At 40.0% G+C, this 19,888-nt stretch overlaps 1 protein-coding gene across 5 annotated transcripts in view; it reads left to right on the top strand.

Moving 5' to 3' along the window:
• Positions 1–19,888, top strand: part of CEMIP2 (cell migration inducing hyaluronidase 2) — a 57,567-nt gene that overhangs the window by 14,357 nt on the left and 23,322 nt on the right. For 3 of the 5 annotated variants that reach the window (XM_005240666.4, XM_027791298.2, XM_055790741.1), the window contains exons 2-7: positions 5,490–5,826; positions 10,552–10,692; positions 11,217–11,778; positions 14,395–14,564; positions 15,830–16,018; positions 18,857–19,026. In XM_005240666.4, coding sequence (XP_005240723.1) covers positions 5,502–5,826; positions 10,552–10,692; positions 11,217–11,778; positions 14,395–14,564; positions 15,830–16,018; positions 18,857–19,026 — 1,557 coding nt within the window. In that variant the 5' untranslated portion in view covers positions 5,490–5,501. Of the gene's footprint in view, positions 1–5,489; positions 5,827–10,551; positions 10,693–11,216; positions 11,779–14,394; positions 14,618–15,125; positions 15,206–15,829; positions 16,019–18,856; positions 19,027–19,888 lie in introns of those variants that run through there. The other 2 variants (XM_055790742.1, XM_027791300.2) reach the window with 2 other exon arrangements.

The raw sequence follows: 19,888 nt of genomic DNA, 5'->3' as shown, positions 1-19,888 counted from the left end.
CCTTCAGGAAGCAATCTTCTCACCATCCTCTCCCCTCCTCCCCCCCCCCCCCCCCCATCCTTCCTAATCCATAGATAATAACTAAATTGTTTTCCGTATCGTCTAAACATATATAATTAAACTTTTCCTACTCATGTATAGGTTTGAAATTTGCTTCTGACCCAGAGAGAGACTTGTGCACTCAAAAGATTCCATTAGACCAGCTGATGATTACTTGTATCTACAGACCTCATCTTATACTGTATACATTATGCATGCTTGCACTTCTTTCTCTTGATCTGTGGTACTTTGCAAAGACTTGTTTTAGGAAATGTGGTCCTCAGCTCAAGTAGTTTCCAGTGGTTGTGTATCATGATCATGCAATTTTGTGTTTTCTGTGCCAAAAAATTCAGTAAAAATTAGTAGTTGCTACACAGGAAACTCAGAAAATCTGGTGCAATGTAACTTCTTTTGAACAAAGTGTTGTAATTCTTATCATGTTTTTATCTGTTTCTCCCTGACTCTTGCTGTTTGTTTTCTGACTTTCATCTGAAACTGCTGGACTAGGGAGAAGACTCCGTGATGGCATGCAGCAAGACAGCATATGTGATGGAAGATGTCTATAGAGTTTTTAAGCTTTTTTAAGTCAGCTGCGATTTTTCAGGCTATTATAAACATTGTTGTGATATTATAACATAACTGTGTTAATGTGTTTTACTGCACACACATTCTTTGCAGCTTTTGCGCAAGTGGGTGGAAAAGTAGGTTCCTACAAACATGCTGCCTGTTATCATAGAGAAGAGGTGTAATTTCAAAACAAGGCAGCGGAAGAAAATGTGGAACCATATAAGAATGCATGTGAGCACCCCATATGTCTACTGGGAACCATTAATTGTCTTAATGGTGAGGTTAAGATTTGTTGCACTGAGGACTTCTAAGGCATTTGAAAAGGTTGTCCTGAAATTAGTATCTCCATTGTAGTTGAACAGCTTGGAGGCTTGTAGAGGTGTGCATAATTTACTCAGGACTTTGCTTTACACCACTTTCTGTTCAGTAACTGTAGCTACTTACAAGCTTTTTAGTACTGTCTTCTTGCCCCTTTCCCTTCTCTTGGGTTTCTCACTGCCCTTTGATCTCATTCCTGATAAATGTCTGTGCCAGGAAAGCAGCATTAACCATTGTGGCACTGTATTGCATGGGGAAATATTTATTTATTGATTCTGATGTGTGTGGGTTTCCCTCTACCCTTCTTCAGTCTTTTCCTTAATGACAATTACATACTCTTGAGATTAAACAGTATGGTGTTAGGTTGGCACTGTAGCTGGTGGTGTTTGATAGCCCAGAGCAACAGAAGTAAGGTTTCTCCTAGTTTCTCTTTTGTTTTATTTTTAAGACCTGTGAACTATGTATTCTCAAAATATTTTTTAAGAGAAACATTGATTTCTTTGCATTGTATGGAAGTGAGTGTACTTTGTTTCCAAAGTTTTGAGAAGATGCAAGAGTGCACGAGCTTTCTAGTGCATTTGACATGTGTTGTTCTGCTAGGTATTTGACAGCAGAAAAGTGTGAAATATCTGGGTGTATTTCTCATGTTTGGGTGGTGTCAGGTGGTGTTTTGAAATACCTTGTGGAAGAATCTCATTCCTTTCCAGTAATCCAGCCCCGAACTGAGTAACAGGTAAGTATGCTGCTTGCTTCTGAGTGCACACTCACATCTGAGGAGGTTCGGATGTTGTCCCTTGGTTGTACAGTGCTTATGTTTCTAGTTTCTGCCAGTGTGGAACCATGTGGGCTTGTATGAATGTGTGCTAGTCCCACAAGTTAAAAACAGTGAAGGAATACGTGAGGAGACCGGAGATGTTGCAGTTTGTTCAGTGGCTCATTGCTGTCTGCCTGCTGTGGTTTGCTTTCCACACAGCTCAGATGCGATAGTGGCAGAGCCAGAGTTGCACGTGATCATTGTTCTTACTTAGGTGCAGTGCGAAATAAACTCCTATTTTATTTTATTTCTTTTAAGATGGCTTAAGCTGAGTTGGCTGATGTGATCCGCATGAGAAGTACTTCCTTGCTTAATGTTGTGGGAAGTGGTACATAAACAGGTTGTGTGGAGTAGCATCACTCTTGTGAAAGTGACATGCAAACAGTGTATCCTTCCAGCAGATGGGTGATAACGTAGTACGTAGTGGGCTGAAGCATCTCAGTTGCTCTAGCAGAATCTGTGTGTTGGAAGCTTCCCGGGTGCTGGTGAGCTGGAAGCACATACTTATGTGTGGCCCTGACTAAAAGCTGTTGTGAATCATGGATTTGAAAATACTGCATGAAGGCTGAAGGGTGAGAAGGCTGGGAGTACTGAGGTAGCAGCCTACCTGAATGGCATGGCAAATAACAGATTTGTGCAGACCGAGTTCTGTATAACTCTTAGATAAGGTAATTGGATGTATGTTGCGGAAGAGCTTGACATTTACCAAAATCACTCTGAAGCAAGCTGCAAAGCAGAATACTGCGTCTCTCTGCATATGACAGTACAATTGTGAAAGTGATGGTGTGCTTCTCTAGGACTGTACCATCAGGAGGAAATGCCCAGATCATGAGGTCCTTTAGGAGACCTCTTGCTTCTGTGGGTGTAGGAGATTCTGGTGACAGGACCCAGTCCTCTCTGGGGTTTTTAGTTGCACATGATCTTCTGGGGCCTTTAATCTCAACACTTGCTTTTTTTTAAAGGAACACAGCATAGGCACAGGTCAAAGGGAAATGGCAGGCCTTGGGTGCAGAAAGAAAGTGTTAAATGGGAAAATTCAGGTGCGTGGGAACTTGCAAGGAAATACGGTATTTAAATAGTTCAAACAGATACTTCCCCTGCCCCCCCCCCCCCCCCCCCCCCCCATTTGACCCAATCTGTGTTTGTGCAACCAAATAACCACACTCTCTAGGGTATAACTGGCCATATAGCCAATTACTACACTTGCATTTGTGTGGTGCTATGTGAAGACTTCCACAGATTGGAAATAAACTGGTCAGTGATTGGAGTCAGATTTTCAACATCTCTTAGTTTTAAAGAAAAGCCAGTAGCTGCTTTACAGGATAGAAAAGGTCCTTCTTTCAGTAAGAGATTTTCAAATAACACAGGAAGAGGGAAGGAAGTGTTGAAATGGTTACTCCTGTTGTAATGGAAAACTTTATAGTAAATCCTTTCATTGTGTTAAGTATCTCCTTATGGCTTTGTTTCATTATTACTATTTTGTAGCGGTTAAGACAGTGATTTTGCAGTCTCTTCTCCACCCGTCCTGGAAAACTTTCACCATTTGCAAAATGAGGATTGCAAGCAAGGCAGAATGCTTTGTACAAAACAAAATGTGCTTGAAATATGACACAAGTGTGTTTGATGCCGGTTGTCATGAATGACACTTCTCTTTAAGGGCTAGCAGTACTTTAAAGAGGCCTTAGTAGGCAAAATTGTGGTAAAATGACTTTGTAAAAGTAAGTTAAGTTTTACATAACTTAGTTGATATAGCTGAGCAATTAACAAACTTTTAACTCTTTGTATCACGTTATAATGAACACACTCTGTACTAATTTTGTCGGTGTGATAGACAGATGCCATAACTGAAAACTTTTGAACTGAGTTCAAGATATTAGGGGCCCAAGCCATAAAAAACCTCAATGCTGGGTCAGATTTCTTTAAATTTTTAATCACAAATATACTTCAGCATTTGTTTCAGCTAGACATAAATACTACCTTTGAATTAGTTGAAAAGCTTCTCTACTCAGCTTTTTAACACCACTTCTAAAGAACAGAAATGATTGAGTTTTCACTGCTGAAAGATGACTAGTTGAATGTAAAAGCACATGTGAAAGTAAGCTGTTCCACAGTGCTCATAATGCATTGGGAAGCTGAGAGCAGGGGATTAGGTTTGAGAAATAGTTTCTCAAGGAACAGAAAGGAAAACGGTGAAAATCAATTTGATACAACAAACAGGTGCGAGAAGCACTGCTGGAGGACTTGACAGAATTTTTGTGCTCTGGGATGGCTACTCCAGTTAATGTTTCAGTGCCTTTATTGTCATTGTGTGTACATCTGGAGATGCATTGTCTCTGATGAAAGGGTAATCCAGCCTCTTCAATAATAACAACTCTTTTGGCTTGAAACACTGAAGTATCAGATTTTGCAGCATGTGAGACAAAAGGCTCCTTTGCTGCTTCTCAGAATAAGATTGCAGTTGTCACTTTTCTCCTTCACCAGTGTGCCTGGCACTTCAGAGTGGAGCTCAGACTTCCTTTTGTTAATGAAAGAGAAAGAGGATCTTTATGCTCTTCTGTTATTGGTAATTTTTATTCCAGTAATTCGTTTTGATATTTAATACACATGACTGATGCCTAAATCCCCTTTAGGATTTAGTTTGGAAAGTTAGGTTTCAGTTAACTGAAACTTGAGCTGCCTTCTTAAAAATCCCATCCTTAAGAAATGTTAATAAGAAAAAAAAAAATACCCAAAATCATGCTAGCTTTGTGAATACTCCATGCAATACAACACAGTTGACCAGAAAGCCTGAGAAAACAGTCAAATGCAGTTTTGCATCTCTTGAAGAGAATAGGAGAAGTGTGGTAGGTGAGAACTGTTGGCGAGGATGAGCCAGGCAGTGGTGGTTTTGGTAGGCTTTCCTCATTGGTTGCTTCAGAAGAGGATGGAAATGGTACTGATGACTGAAATAAAAGTAGCACTCACTTCTGGGTGGTAGGTGCAGAGATCTGGGGCAGGCATGTTGCTATGAGGCTTTGTGTCCAAACCCAGGCATCTCAGCAATGAGAATAATCATGAGGTTTACAGCACAAGATACAGATGACTTGCTTACAGAACCATTCCTGATGCACCTTTACTAGCAGTTGTAAGTAAACTAAAGAGTTTGCAGACTCTATGTGCCTCAGCTAATTAAGTGTTGACTAAGTTGCATCATTGTGAATATAAATAAATGTGTGTTTGGTATTTTCTGTATTAAATTTAAATGCTTTTTACTGCTTTCAGTGTGGAAGAAAGGCTCGTGTCTTTCAGCTTCTTTTCCGTAAAGGAAAAGAATGAGGAATTTGTTCAGCTTCTGTATGCAGGATAAATACGTTTAGGCATTTTTTGCATAACTGGGGGGGAAGAAGGGGTAGCTAACTTTCTCATTGTTCAGTTTATTTTGTAATCACATAATACAAGCTAACTGTGAAAACACTGTGAAAAACACCTAGTGGAACTACAAAGGAACAGTCTGTGCTGTACTGTGTTCCCATACCAGCCACTTTTGAGTTCAGTTTCGTTTAAGATCTAGACTATTGTTTCAAGCTGTTACGCTATGGCAAATGATCAGTGGTAACCCAGTGATGGATACTTTGCAAATAGCCACAGTTGCAGTGGCTGTTCTTCTTATGAAGGCATGTGGCTTAAAACTGCTTTATATTTGTTTATTTATGTATCATGCTCTGTATTCTGAAAGCCTGTCTCTTTTCCCCTCTGTGTGTGTGCATTCCAGTGACTTTATAACATGCAAGACACTGATGCCAGGGGGAGCTCCCCTGCTTTCCTCCAGCCTCAGAACGGGAGCAGTCACAGGCCTTCGGGGTACATCCCAGGGAGAATTGCCCCACTCCGTCCCCCACCACCTTCACAGAGCCATGCTGCAGCCGAATTTACCTCTGCAAGACAAGAAGCGCGGACAAGACTCCCATCCTTACCAGTGGATCGGCACCACCACCAGGCAGAAGCCAACAGGCATAAAAATACTCTAATTTGCTTTGCCATTTCTAGCCTTTCTCTTTTTGTTGCACTGGGGATTTTTTTGGGAATAGCTTCAAAATATGCTCCAGATGGTAAGTTCTTTTGCAAACAGAATGATCCTAGAAGTTACAGTTCCTCTGAACATAATTCAGTAATTCAGCATCAGGATTAGTGTTAAAATTAAGTGGAAAAATAGGGTGCTTACTGCAATTTTAACATGGAATGAATCAATGTTAGGGGCTAAGAGCAGCTCCTTCTTCTGTGATCAGTGTCATTTTTTATATGTTTTTACTGTGAAGGATTTGATTTACTTACATGAAACAAAAAGGCGTAGCAGTAAATAAATACTGCTGGTGAGGGGGGAAGAAGCATGAATGTTGTCTTAAGATTATTTTTGTCTGCAGAAGCTGCCTTATACACTCATGGATTGTAGACAAAATGAAATCCTGTCTGTTTAAGCAGTAACTAAGGAAGGTAGTACAAGAGTGTTCAAGGAAAAAATATTTAAAAATCTGCAAGAATTAATACTAACAGTGTGTGGTTTTTTTATACACAAATTGGGCAGGGACCTTTTTGATCTATTAGCCCTGATTTTTTTCAGCTCATCTTAGAAAGCTAGGCAACTTTCATGGAATTTGGAAAACCTCCCAAATGTGTAAGTGGTTATAAAGTATGAACAAGTGATGCCATTAAGTACTGATCAATAACTATACAACCCTCTGGCCAAATACTGCAAGGAGCTGCTGTGAGGTGTGGTTGCTGAAAAGTTGGTAGCATAGTTTGGAGCGTGAGTTATTTTGTTGGGGTTTGTTTGTTTGGTTTTTTTAAGGCAGAAGTCAAGTTTCTAAAAGCTAAACAGGGTTTTGAATTGAAACTGCTATTGTAACACAACAGACTTAGGCTCCTCAGTGGCTTTTGGCATAGTAACTCAAAAGATTCAGTTTCCGAAGTCAGTGCTACACAGGCTGAACAAGTTAGATAATCAATTGAGGATTTCAGGTAACAGTACAGAATGAATACATGCATCTAACTGGAGCCCATTCGGTGTTGGCTTGCCGAGATCTCTTCTTGGTGAAGTTACTGAGTTCTCATAGTAATTATGGAGGAAAACAAAAAATCCTGAGGGAGTACTAAAGGCAAAGTTACTGCTATGTTGTGATCCAGATCACGGGTAATAGAGCTGCCTGTCTGCAGTAAGTACTTCGGTTACAGCCAAGTTCAAGAGAAGGCTGAGGGGTGACTTAGCCACTGGACTTTGAGAAGTACTTTGGGGCAGGGGGGTTCAATCTTTCTGCTTTGATACCAAGACTGTAACTTCTAGCTAATTAAAAGTTGTAGGTTTTGGTGATGGTTTTAATAGAAGTGGGGTGTTGTGGAATACATAAAATACTAGTCCCTTTACGTTTTAAAAGCTGATAACATGAAGGAGACAGCATGCCTTTTTGAAAAATGTGGGTGGTTTTGGAATGGTTGTGCTTCATCTGCCGTAGCTCATTCCAGGGGCACTGAGTTATGTGTATTTTTTGCACTGAAGGCATGGTGAGCACGTGGTTGACTGATCACTGGCGATACTGAGGATGTTGCCGGAAGAGTTTAGTGGATGGGCTGGTTTTTTTGTTAGGCTAAGGAGTAACCTGAGGTTGTGACTGCTTTCCTTCAATGTCCCACTGCTTCTTGATGGAAGTCCTGGCCAATTTTCAGCATTAGTAGTTGCATTGTGTCTTTCTGAATTTTCCCTGCATTATCTTTTTAAAAAACCCAACCAACATACACCCATAGAACCCTTTGGAAACCCTGACATAAGAGAAGATCCTACAGGCACCAAGGAGAGTCTGGTTGAAATTTTAATTTCGCAGTATTGTTGCTGCAGCAGTTGCCCAAAAGTTTCCCAACAGGTTGAAATGTTCATACGCTCAGCTCCAACATGGCATATGCAGTACTGCAGCCAATGACACCAGTCCAGCTAGGTGTGTTCTTCTTAAAGGCTAATTGGAAATCCATATTTTCAGTACTGTTAATGGCTGTTTAAAAGGCAGCGGAGGGAATGTGAGACTTAGTAGTAATTGCGTGTAAATCCTAAACCTCCGGCATACTTTCCCCAAAGGGAAAATGATACTTGCCTGCATTTCTGTTCCTGCCTGTCAGCTGGTTTCTTTTTTCCTCCTTGCTTTTATCTTCCTGTCATCATCTTTTTTTTTCCAAGGAGTCCTGAACACTGGAGATCAGGGAGAGCACTGGAAATGCAATTTCCTTCCCTGTTTCCAGGGGCTTGTGCTGCAGGGTCAGGATGACAAGCTGTGGAGGTTTTCAGGGAAAAGTTCTTCTTGGCCTTTGCAGCTCTCAGCTGGAGCTTACCCAGGGTAAACAGGATCCTCAGAAAATTTAGCTGCCAAACTGTGATAAACTTCTGCTGAGCATAATATAACACTGATAACTTTTTCCCAGAGGCCTTAAAAACTCCAGACTTGGTGGCTAACCAGGTAGAAAGCAACTATTTAACTATGTCTTGAGAACTGTTTCCTGCCTTTTCTCCTGCCAAATTTCATATCTTTGCTCCAGCATGTGGAAGGTTTTAGAAGCTGGAATTTTTTTGGGGCTTTGGGGTGTTCTGGTTGGGTTTTGGGTTTTTTTGGCAGGGTGCTTTTTGTGGGTTTTGTTTCTCCACCATTTGTAAAACTATCACTTCCTCCCCTGCAACTCTATTAGAAACAGCTAAACAATTTCTTTTTCTTAAGGAGAGCTGACCCAATTTTACAGAAATGCTCTGAAGCAGAAGTTTGACTTGAAAAATTTTCAACACGAGTGGTTAAATTTGGCAAGGCCCTAACTACCTAATGTTTTCTGGTCTATGCTTCAGTTTCCATTTAATCTTGACTGCAGAGGCAGTGACTGTGATCTGTAAAATCTAATCAGTAATTTTGGAGGTAACATATGGTGAAGCGTTAAATACTTGATGTCTCCCTGCACCCTACTGCAATTGCTAAGGGGGAATTTTGAAATACTTTTGCCAAGCACATCTGATCTGCTTGCCAGTAAGTTGATCCACTGTGCTTCAGAAGCATGCTTGCATTACAGGAGTGCCTATTTCTGATGCTGATGGCTTCCTTGCTAGATTGTAATGTACAACAGATTTAAATACTTTTTTTTATTTCTGAGTTATTGTGCTATACCTCTTCTTTCTGACTCCACAGAAAAATTTACAGTTACTAGGTCTTTTCTGTGAATCACACTAAGCAGAAATCATCAGGTTGTTGACTCGTGGTTTCCCCACGTTGCCCTTTGCTACTAGCCAGGAAATTGCATGTTTCTTCACAGTGCTTGTGTGTGTGGTGTCTGGGGAAGAGGGTTTAGTGACTCTGCATGAGTCAGGCAGTAGATGCGTGTTTATCTGGTGAGTGCTCAGCAGTCTTGCTGATAGCAATTCTTCTTGCTTTTTGGCTTTTCCTCTGTTAAATTTCATTTTCTAAATGCTGTCGTCTTAGGATCCCCCTGAAATATTTTTCTTTCATGTTTATATCACTACTTGGATACCTTTTGCCCGTATGCAGTTCTGTTGGTTTTTTTCCTATGGGTAGTCAAATCTTGGTTTATGTGGGTTTCCTGAGTTGGAAAGGATTTGAAATGTGGAGAGTAACACCAAAGGAAAAACATTTCGGTTGGCAAAACTATAACTGCCTGACTTTTAAATTCATGGATAGGTTTCACTTTCTTTAAATTTTGCAAGAATGGGCTATTTCTAATAGCTTTTTGCCTCCAAAGTTCCATTGCAGGTGTGTGGGTGTTTTTCTCCAGAAGATAAGATGTAAAAAAGCTATTTTGACTGTTACTCTCGGGTGGGCTGCTAGCCTGTTTATCTTGGCATCTTTTTGGTTGTCTTTTGCTTAAGAAAAGTATTTTCTGTCTGACTTCCCTTTGAGTAAGAAAATCGAAGAAGTGTACTTTCTATTTGTTTTTATAGTGTGCCTATGCTGCTGCATTGCTCAGCTGCTTTAAAGATGTGTGTGTTGTAAATACTACATTGCTATAACTTCAGCTGAAATCACGCAACCCTGTCACTTCTTGCTGCTGCTTCTCCGGTTCTAGCCTCATACTATGGTGTTCTTGCCTGTGTTCTGCCAGACCTTCAGCAGGGATTGCGTGTGTCTGCTCTTGTGTGGCTTGTAGCCTGATACTTAAGATGACTTCCCGAGGAGTACAAACTATGAGTTTAGACCTAGGAAACTGCTCAAACCACTAAGGTATAAGGTATTGTACTAAAGGTACTGAGGACATTGTCCCACTTTACCCCTTACCTGCAAACCTACACTGAAGGAAGTGATTTGTCTGCTTATAAGCAAGAAGAGATCAGCCTTTCTCACCCAGGGAGAGACCTTGAGGGAGGTGAGATACTTAGGTGCTTTACAATCATGTTAGTTGGACTAAGTAGGTGACCCAGGGCATCCAGTGCTCAATGTGACTGCTGTGATCTGAGTTCTTCCCAATTAATTCTCTTCTACTGGAGGTGATGTAGAAAATCTCAAAAAAAAAAAAAAAATCAGATGGGCTTCAAAAGAATCTGTTATCAACAGTATATATTGACAGGTCAGCCTGGCCATCAGTAGCTTAGTAAGAATGCCTTCACACCTTTGGCAGGTGGCTGCTTCTTGGCTGCTCAAGTACAAACGGCAGCATCACTGGCTGCAGTATTGTAACCACAGAAGGAGGTGGGAATCCTTTGTGGGTGGCTGACTCTGCTTTGCTTGTGTTCATGCTAATGCTGCCTTGATTAGTGTGACAATGCTTGTTTTTTAAAAGCTGAATATTGCATTGTATTGCAGAGAATTGTCCTGATCAGAATCCTCGTCTTAAAAACTGGAACCCTGGAAAAGATCCTGAAAAGAGAGTGTTTATCAAAAAAGGGGATTTGTTTCGTCTGAACTCAGATGCTACAGTACACTCTATAGTTATACAGGATGGAGGTATGAAATAGCAAGATGAACATCATGCTTCGGTTTACTGTATGGCTTTTACTTCCGTGATTACATGAAAAATGTGGTGGAATTTTATGTTGCAGCTTATCGACCAGTTCCCCTGCTTTTACTTTTCAGCCTGCTACCAGACTGGGAATATCATTAAAATGATGAATGAACACTGTAGGGTCTTTTCAGTGGAGCATTGTTGTGGTTTTCTGTAAGATATAGTAAAACAAGACTTGCGTAGTAGCCTTCTTTGTACAAGATCTGATTGTGACTATGGTATGTTAGTAATTCTACCAAAACAGCAGAAAAAATTAGAAATAAGCCGGCCATATTCTTAGAAAGATAAATCACATTTGGTAGGAGTAACTTTCCCAAATATTCTTAAACATATATAAGAGTGTAGCAGCTTAATACATAGGTGTGGAAAATAAGTCTATTTATGTTGTTGTTCTTATTGCAGAACTTGGTTCTTTGAATCTGTCTGCATTTCGCTTTGACCTGCAGAAATATTGCTTTTCCTTTAGGGTTACTTGTTTTTGGTGATGATAAAGAAGGTTCTAAGAATATTACCCTGAGAACTCGATTTATCCTGATAAAGGATGGTGGAATGCTTCATGTTGGAGCAGAGAAATGCCGCTATAAATCCAAAGCAACTATTATTTTGTATGGGAAGTCAAACGAAGGTGCTGATATGCCAGAATTTGGCAAAAAATTTATCGGTGTGGGCCCTGAAGGAACCCTGGAGTTGCATGGGCACCAGAAGTTATCTTGGACCCTTCTGTCAAAGACTATGTATTTCTCAGGGCTGGCCTATGGTAATTATACATTCAAAAAGAATTTTTCCCGAGGACTAAATGTGAGAGTGATTGATCAGGACACAGCAGAAGTTTTGGAAGTGCTGAAGTTTGATACTCATGAATTTGCAGAAGACAGCTTGAAGCTCCAGACCCTACTGAAAAATAGAAGTCCTGGTCGCATTGTTGCTATTGCTGTAGGAGATTCAGCTGCTAAAAATCTACTGGAGGAAACCAGAGTGACTATTCAAAACCTTCTGGGAAGTAAGTTTGTCAGAGGATTAAGTTACAGGTAAGTAACTTATTTTCCCTTTTGTGCTGAATAAAGATTAGGTACAGATTTCTGCTACCTTTGTGGGTTTCATTAAACTTTGACCATGTCTGCTCTTAAAAGTTTTCAGAGGATTCTTGGTGTTGTATGTAGTACTGCAGTAATAGTATTCAGCATGCAGTATTTTGATAGTGCAGAGACTGATAGTTACAGGTGTCTGTGTGATAGACTTTATTACTTATTATTGCTCTCTTTCACTGTTCTTTACAGAAATTAAAACTGGGTGCAGCAAGGACTTTTTTCTCATTCAAACACACAGACAGAAGACAGTTTCTAGGTGAAGCTTTTAATGCGTATGACTTTGGAGGAGCAAGGAATGTCAAGCTAGAAAGTGAACACAGGGAAGGGATGCTAATCCTGTCTATCAAACAGCATCTTACTCATACCTGTGCACTGCTGACATGAAAGTATATTACCCCTCCACTGATTCTGCAAGGGAACTGACCTGTAAAATTTTTTTGTTGTGGAAGTTACACTTGTCAGGTGTTTCTGTATCTCTTGACCATTCTTTTATTGGTTGGGGTTTGGATGGTGGGGCAATTGAAGAGGTATAATATGAATTATTAAAGCAGGAAACTTCAACTGCTGTGCTGTTCATCTAGTTGTTGGAAATGTCTTTTCGTAGTGTGTGTTCTGAACTGGGCTTTGTGCTGCACAGGGTTAGCAATACAAGTGAAAGGGACACCAAGTCTCCTGTCAGTCTGTTCCTCAGCTTCCGTTAAGATGGAAGTTGCAAAACCTGTTTCTGTTTTTCAGTATTTTCCAGGAAATCAATTGCTTATTTTTTCCATTCTATTCTTACTCCTTACTGTCCCCCAACATCTGGGTTCCAGTTATTTTCCTCTCTCAGCACTGGCAGCAGCGGGCTGGGGCGTCAGTCAGGATGGCATGTTCTGACCTCGGTTCCTGTCAGGAGCACCTTTGTGTCACTGACTGTGTAAGTGTGTGGTCATGGGATGGAAAGCTTGCAGCGCTGCCTGTGAAGCAGTTAGCTCAGAGGTGCTGAGACCTGGATGTCCTGTAATAGTTACCACCTTGTGAAAGCAGTGAAGCCCATGAGGAGGTTATTCAGGTCACTGTGCAGCCAGCCCCAGCATGACCTGGAGGTGTTGTGTCTGGTGTTCATCTCTGCCCCTGACCTCCATGCTGGTGTGTCTGAAATGAGGAGCTTACTCGGCCTGCAGCTGGGAAGAAGCAGCTTTTCATCCTTCTCTACTGAACTGATTCTTGTCTGTTTTCATTAGTTGGTAGGGGCTCCAAGCATGTAAAATTGTCTTGTTCTGCTGTGGAAGACAGGCAAGAAGCTCTCCCCAGGCCCTCACTGAGGAAAACCAGGGTCATTTTGTTGGACCTGTAAAGCTAGTGAGGGTGATTTTGGCATGGAGATGAATACTGTATTACACCCCTCGCACCTTCTGCCTCTTCCTGCAAAATAGCATACATTAAAATATGTTGATATTTATTTTAAATGTCGGTATGTGAGACGTTCAACTTGTTTGCTACTGCTACTGAAAAGCTTGCCCTGTATGCACAGGGGACTGAAATAAAGGCATCTGAACTGAAGGTGGTGTCACTATCTGCCTTTGAATCAGTCATGAGCAACAGACTACAGTCTAGCCGGCTGACACTTTTAATTTGGGGTGAATGATTCAACTTTACTGATGCAAAAGTTTTTGGCTTTTAAATCGATGATCTTGACTGCTTCCTCTGCACACATAATTATGGCATTGTAGAGCAGTAAAGCACAGCAAAATAGTAGACTTGTGTTTTGAACTTGGTGGTAGCTTTCTGTGGCACGTGATTGGTTTTGCGTTTCCAAAAACTTGGATGCATTGAACAGAGCTGTAGGAATGGGAAGTACATCCAGGACAGTTCCCTGTTCCATGCTGGTGCTCAGCCAAGTAGGTGTCCTGCTGAGGGAAGAGCCAGCAAGGACAAAAAGCAAAAATCCTTGGTCTTGGCCATCAGAAACATGGCTGATCCCTCATGCGAAGGTTGGGTCTGAGCATCCTGAAAGATTCAAAAGGTATCACCCATCCAGTACAGTGATCACCAGTGGCTGATGCTGGCTGTGTCCATCCTTCTGGGCCTGATGCACACGTGGTCCCCTGGGACTCCCGGCCACTACTGTGGAATACTGCTTGCCATGGCATCGTGACAGCAGCAGGCAACAGCAGGGCCACTGGTGCTTGCTCCTAGTCCTTCTGTGCCCTGGTGGAGCTATTTGGGAGTAGGATCCTGTATCTCTTTTGTCACATGTTTCTTGAAATTTGCTTTTGGGAAAAGTGTATGTTGTTGAATGTTGTATTAAAAATGTATGTGAGAGTCGTCTCCATTAAGAGTTCTTGTATTTGCTAATTTATATACAGGACACCCTGCGTTTTTTAAACGGCATTTTTTTTCAATGAGGTCTACCCATTTTTCTTCTGCATTTTGAAGTTATATTTTAAAATCAATTTGAAAGAGCAGGGAAAAGATATTTTTTTTTTTTTTTTTATCCTTGTCTTGTCCTTTACCTGTTTTTGAAGAATTTGTTAAGGACCATTATATTTAAACATTCACTTTTGTTTTTCACAGGCAAGCCTGGGCTTTTGTTGGTGTCATAGGTGGTGGAAATTCTTCCTGTAATGAATCAGTGAGAAACTATGAAAATCACAGCACCGGTGGGAAAGCACTTGCTCAGAAAGAGTTTTTCACAGTGGATGGTCAGAAGTTTGTTGTGAAAGCTTACAGTGAATGGAACGATGGTAGGAAAGTGTTTTGTGAAACCCTGCAGTTGAGGAAGAAGAGAAAATATTGTGTATGCTTTTTTTCACTAGAGCTGTTGTTTGAAATTTAAATTTCAGTGTGCTGCTTTAAGTTTCATTTGTTTATTTTCGTTTTTTCTCTTGCTATGAATGAAGTATGAGGTATGAAGGATGAAGTACAACCTATTTTCTCAATCTGTTTGTGTACAGAATGCTAACAGCTTAACTTTAAAAGTCTTCATTTTGGATGTGTTTAGATAGACGTAAGGGTCTTCTAAAATGCTGAAACAGATTTCTTTATTTTTTTTCCTATTAGTAATTTTTCAGTCATGTATGCTGTAAATCTAAGCTTCTGAGATGTTGATGATGATCCTAAAAAGAAAACTTGGTAGAAGCCAAGATGAATGTTTTATTCTTGTTAAAATTTTCTATTACTGTTACTGAACTTTAGGCAAATTTTCTCATACCAAGTTGAATCTGGGTATAAAGAGCCTGGAAGGCCTGTCACTCATTTGCTTTTATCATTTATTTGTTTTTGTATTTAAGATATCTTTGATCTGAGTTTTGCTTTTTATGGGCAGTCATCTATTTCTGGTTCTGGAATTACTAAGCAATTATTTGCCTCACAAGAATTTTTTAAGGTATTCAGATATTGATTTGTTATGTAATTGAGCCATTTGATACTACCCCTTTGCTGTTTGTTATGGCCTGATAAAACGTATAGACTTTTATCTTGGTGAATTGTGGGGTTTTGAAATATATCTTTTACTTGCCAGTGCTGTAAATTTAGGGTGAAGAGTTAGCAAGAGCTGCTGAACTTACACAAATCCATCACAAGGCAGTGAAATGCCATGTGTGTTTAACGTAGCCTGCCAAACTATTTTATTATTTGTCCATAAAAAGGAAGGTCCCTCTACTTTGTTTTGCGAGGTCCTTGATTACATCTGTAGAGTTTTAAATGGCAGAAAACAAGTAGATGTAGCTGGACCTACAAATTGATATTAGGGTGGGGGGTTGTTTTTTTTTAAAATTAATAGATTTTTCCTATCACACTTAGTTCCATTTCCCCCCCTTGTTTTATTTGAGATCCACCAAATAAGTAGGTTGTGATGGTATCTCACAGTACATTTCAGAGCAGAATTGTACTTCAAAGGGCTTTGGAGCTTGTGAAATCTCATACAATTTTTATTTGTATCTTCTTGGAGATGGTTTCATGTGAATGTGAATATAATCTTATATTGTGTTTACTTTTTTTTTTAAATCAGGCGTCCCAATTTCAGGCTTCCAGGTGAAAGCTGTAGGTGGAGTGATACTGAATCTTCTGGATGATGTTAGTAATTGGGAGCACGGAGACCGTATTGTGGTCGCAAGCACAGACTATTCAATGTATCAGACAGAGGAATTCACTCTCCTTCCCTGCCCAGAGTGTACCAAGCATCAGGTCAAAATCAAAGGTACAAGAGCAGTCATCACTTGAAGATCCTTGTGAAATGCATATTCACAGTAGTACACACTGGGTAGTCAGTTTCGGTGGGAGCAGTAAAGAACAGCCTTTTAACCTATTTCTGTACTGCTTTGTTGACATATACAGGAATGTGTGCTTCTTGCTATGAAGTTGTTCTGTATAATGTCGTCTGCCTCACAGCTTACTATATTAACTTTTCTTTCTCATTTCTTCCCAGGCTTATTGAATGCTTTAGTTTTCTTTCAAGAGGATTATGCTTGTTTTCCTTTGTTGGCTCCTTTCTGTGTTCTCACTAGTTTTTTTTTGTACGTGCTTGAATGGCTGTAGTGGTCATTACCATTTCCTTTGCCTTCTGTACCCTTCCCATCTTTTGAAGTGTTATCATTATAATATCTTTGTGTTATTAAAAAAAGAGAAAGAAAAAAAGAAGGGAAGTAAAAAGAAAATGTCAATCTTTTGAACCCGTCTTCCCACTCCTGTCCCTCCTTTTCCTCAGTTCCCCCTCCACCCCCCCACCAGCAAAACTGTTGTAGAATAAGTGGCACTTTGAAGCCTCTGCTCACACAGAACGTCCCTGAGTAGTTGCAATCTGTTTTTCCTTTGGGCGTGCTATGTGCAATATGGTCATGCATGTTGTTGACCATTTCCTTTTTTATCATCTGAGTCATTCTGCTTGACTTCATGAGAGCCTCCTGTGGGACTGGCTCCCCAGCTCTGCCCATGTCTGTTTTTTCCTTCTGCCATTCCATGCCCGCTCTGTGCCAGCACCCTCCTCCCTGCTGGTCCACCAGCCTCCAGTCTTGAGTTTCCCCTCTTGCTCCCTTATGGTGGGCTCTGGTGTTTGCAGCACAAACTGGTGTTATTTTGCCGTGTTCGTTTGCAGCAGCTGATCAGTGCTCTTCAGAATCTGGGTTTGCCCCATTTGCCTCTGTATGGTGTGACTTCCTCTTCCTCAAACCACTCTTCCTCCATTCTTGGAAGTTTTCTATGAACCCTCAAACTTTCCTGTTCCCCTATGTCTTAAGGGACTCCCAGTTTGTATGCCCACTTTGCAGTGCAGTTTTGCATCCCACAGCATTCTTCAGCATGGATCAGATATGTTTTACTGCATTGTGATGTCTCAGATATGGAAAAAGCATATCTAAGTTCATCCTGTTACACATCAGAGAATACCAGGGTGTGTGAAGCCCCAGAGCTGAATTAGTGCCATCAAGCATGACACAAGCATGGCAATTCCTGGGCAGTATTTTGAAGAGCAAGATTAACTTGAAGGTTGCAGTACAAAGTTTAAGGAGGTTTCTGTCACCACTGAATAATTTATGTGCAAACTTTGTTTCATCTAGAAATCATGTACTGTGAAAAAGCAGCTGCTTTTAAAGGATTTAAGATTTACAATATGGCATAAAATACAATCTTGGCTTTTTTTTAAAATAAATGCTATCTGAAATATATATATAGATATATCTTTTACAGATGTTAAAGGAGATGAGTTAGCCCATCTTCTTTTTTTCACCCCCAATATCAAGTTTCCTTTGTCATAGTAATGGATACTGTTTAAAAAAAATCCCCAAACCAGCCTATATATTTGTTCCACAAAGAATGACTTTTCTGTAGAATGGCACCCTTGACATGTTGAAGAACTCACAGTCTTGAAATGATTTCTTTTACTTTTTGATGAGTTTGTTAGCTATATTGGCCCGCTTTGTAGTAAGGAAACTAAAAAGTATTGTTTTGTAGGAGTCCTAGTAACTCGGTCTTAGCTTGGTCTATATATGCTAGTCAAATATAGGGGAAAAAAAAATAGGTAAGCCTTCAGGAAGAGGATTGCAATCCCATTTACAGACTTCTGTTGTCTTTTTAAATCCTCAACAGCAGGTACAGAATTAAAACTGCTCTTGGTTCTGCCTCGTATTGTGGTGGTAATGACGAGTTTAGGCTTGTATCTTTTGTAAGCTTTCAAGGGATAGCAACAGTGTATTCAGGGAATCAATACATGGAAAAAGAAAAGGGGGTGGGGAATATTTTATTAAAATAAATACATTCTTCAAGATTTAAAGGACCGGATGATTTTCTCAGCTTGTATGGACAGATAAGAAACTGATTTATTCTTTGGAAAGCCAGTGTAACAGCAGAGTATTTTGTTTTCCCTTATTTTACTTTATGCATCTTCAGAATAGCTATTTAGGAAAGAGCAAATTTAATTAGGAAAGCAAATAATTTTTTCTTTGAGAGGGGTTGAATACATTTTTTCTAAAGGTGTTTTAGCCTCATTTTCAGTTCTTAATTTTTCTTCAGAACAGATTAAGCAGCCAGTGTTGTCTTCTAAAGTAAACCAGCATTTATGTTTCATTAAAAGCTTTCTAGATACATTGGTTTCCTTTTAAACTTTTGGGTTTTATCCATTCTGTTCACAAATGATTGGGCTGAAATTAAGATGCATTTGTAAATAAAACATTGGGATTTGTTTAGGATTAGTTGTCTTACTAAAATGAAAAATACATAGACGGTAGTTTGTCATGGAAGGAAACATGGAGTAGCATACTTGATTCGTCATCCTGCAAGATGCTTAACTGTTAATGAGTCAGCCACCATCTGGAAGGGGGAAATTCGCATGGTGTCAGCTGGGTTAGTGTTTATAGTCTTTAATAGTTATGCGCTTTTTGTTTGTCATAGCATAAGAAAAGCTAAGAGAGAACATCATGTTAGGGTATTAGAATGCATGGAGTTTGTTGCTATGATTAACTTGCTCATATAAAATAAGTTGGTTTTGTTTTTAACCAATGACAACTCTTCCTCACCCCCACCCTTCAAAATTGTTTTTGGACAGAAACTCCTCAATTTCCTCACATTGGAGAAGTTATTGATGGAGTGGACATGAGGGCAGAAGTTGGAGTTCTTACAAGGAACATTTTAATCAAAGGGGAGACAGAAAATACCTGCTATCGTGAAAAGGAGTGTCAGTTCTTCAATTACGATACATTTGGTGGACACATCAAGGTCTGAAAAACATTTTAAAGTAGCTTTCTGTTATGTAAAGGCATACTGAGGACAAAAAGGTTAATGCTAAATTTGGAGTGATTTGAAAAACTAAAGAACCTGAGTTCATACACTTGCTTTGTGTCAAAATGACTTAGTTGTCAGCTTTGCCAAAATTAGATTTAACTCATCAAGACTTAGTCCGCAGAATTGGAGGAAGGGATATCAATGCATAAATGTTGTAGGAGTGTCCAGCACATATTACAGTGTTGTGTGGCAGGGATTAAACCTTACAAGTGATGTCCATTCATGTTCATCCTGTAATATTACAGAGTAAAGTTTGATATCTCTTTTCTCTGTCTTCCCTCCTTCCACTGCTTTTCTCGCCACCCCCCCCCACCCCCCCCCCGCAAATGATGTGTGTTGCATCCTGGAGATCTGCCTCATCTGAAACTATGCACTAGAGAGGCACAGAGAGGAGAGAAACAGAGTTGGACCCTGGTGGCTTGTTATTTATTTTTTTTTTTTAATTGAAAGCACTACAGTTATGTAAAGGAAATTGCTTCTAATTTCTTGCATTACTATAAAGAAAGCTGAGAGGAAGTATTATAGAAACTAATAGTTGAACTCATACTCACTTATGTTTTTAGATGAAAGGATCGAGCAGCAGTGTGTCAGCTCTTCACAGTCACTGGAGAAGTCTGATGCCTTGTATTTTAAATGCAAATTTATTTGTTCTTATTATGTGCTGGTCACAGTTTAAATCTGTCTTTCTAATATAGTTGGATGCAGATTTTAATTTTATAGTGGGGGACATAACAGTGGGAAAGAAAATATGCCCTTCCCCTTCTGTGTGGCAGCTTTTGTTTTGTGGAAGGGAAGT

This window comes from Falco peregrinus, chromosome Z (assembly GCF_023634155.1).
Source record: "Falco peregrinus isolate bFalPer1 chromosome Z, bFalPer1.pri, whole genome shotgun sequence".
Lineage (NCBI taxonomy): Eukaryota > Metazoa > Chordata > Aves > Falconiformes > Falconidae > Falco > Falco peregrinus.
The sequence above is the reverse complement of the archived record's forward strand: the minus strand, read 5'-3'. Positions and strand labels throughout refer to the sequence as shown.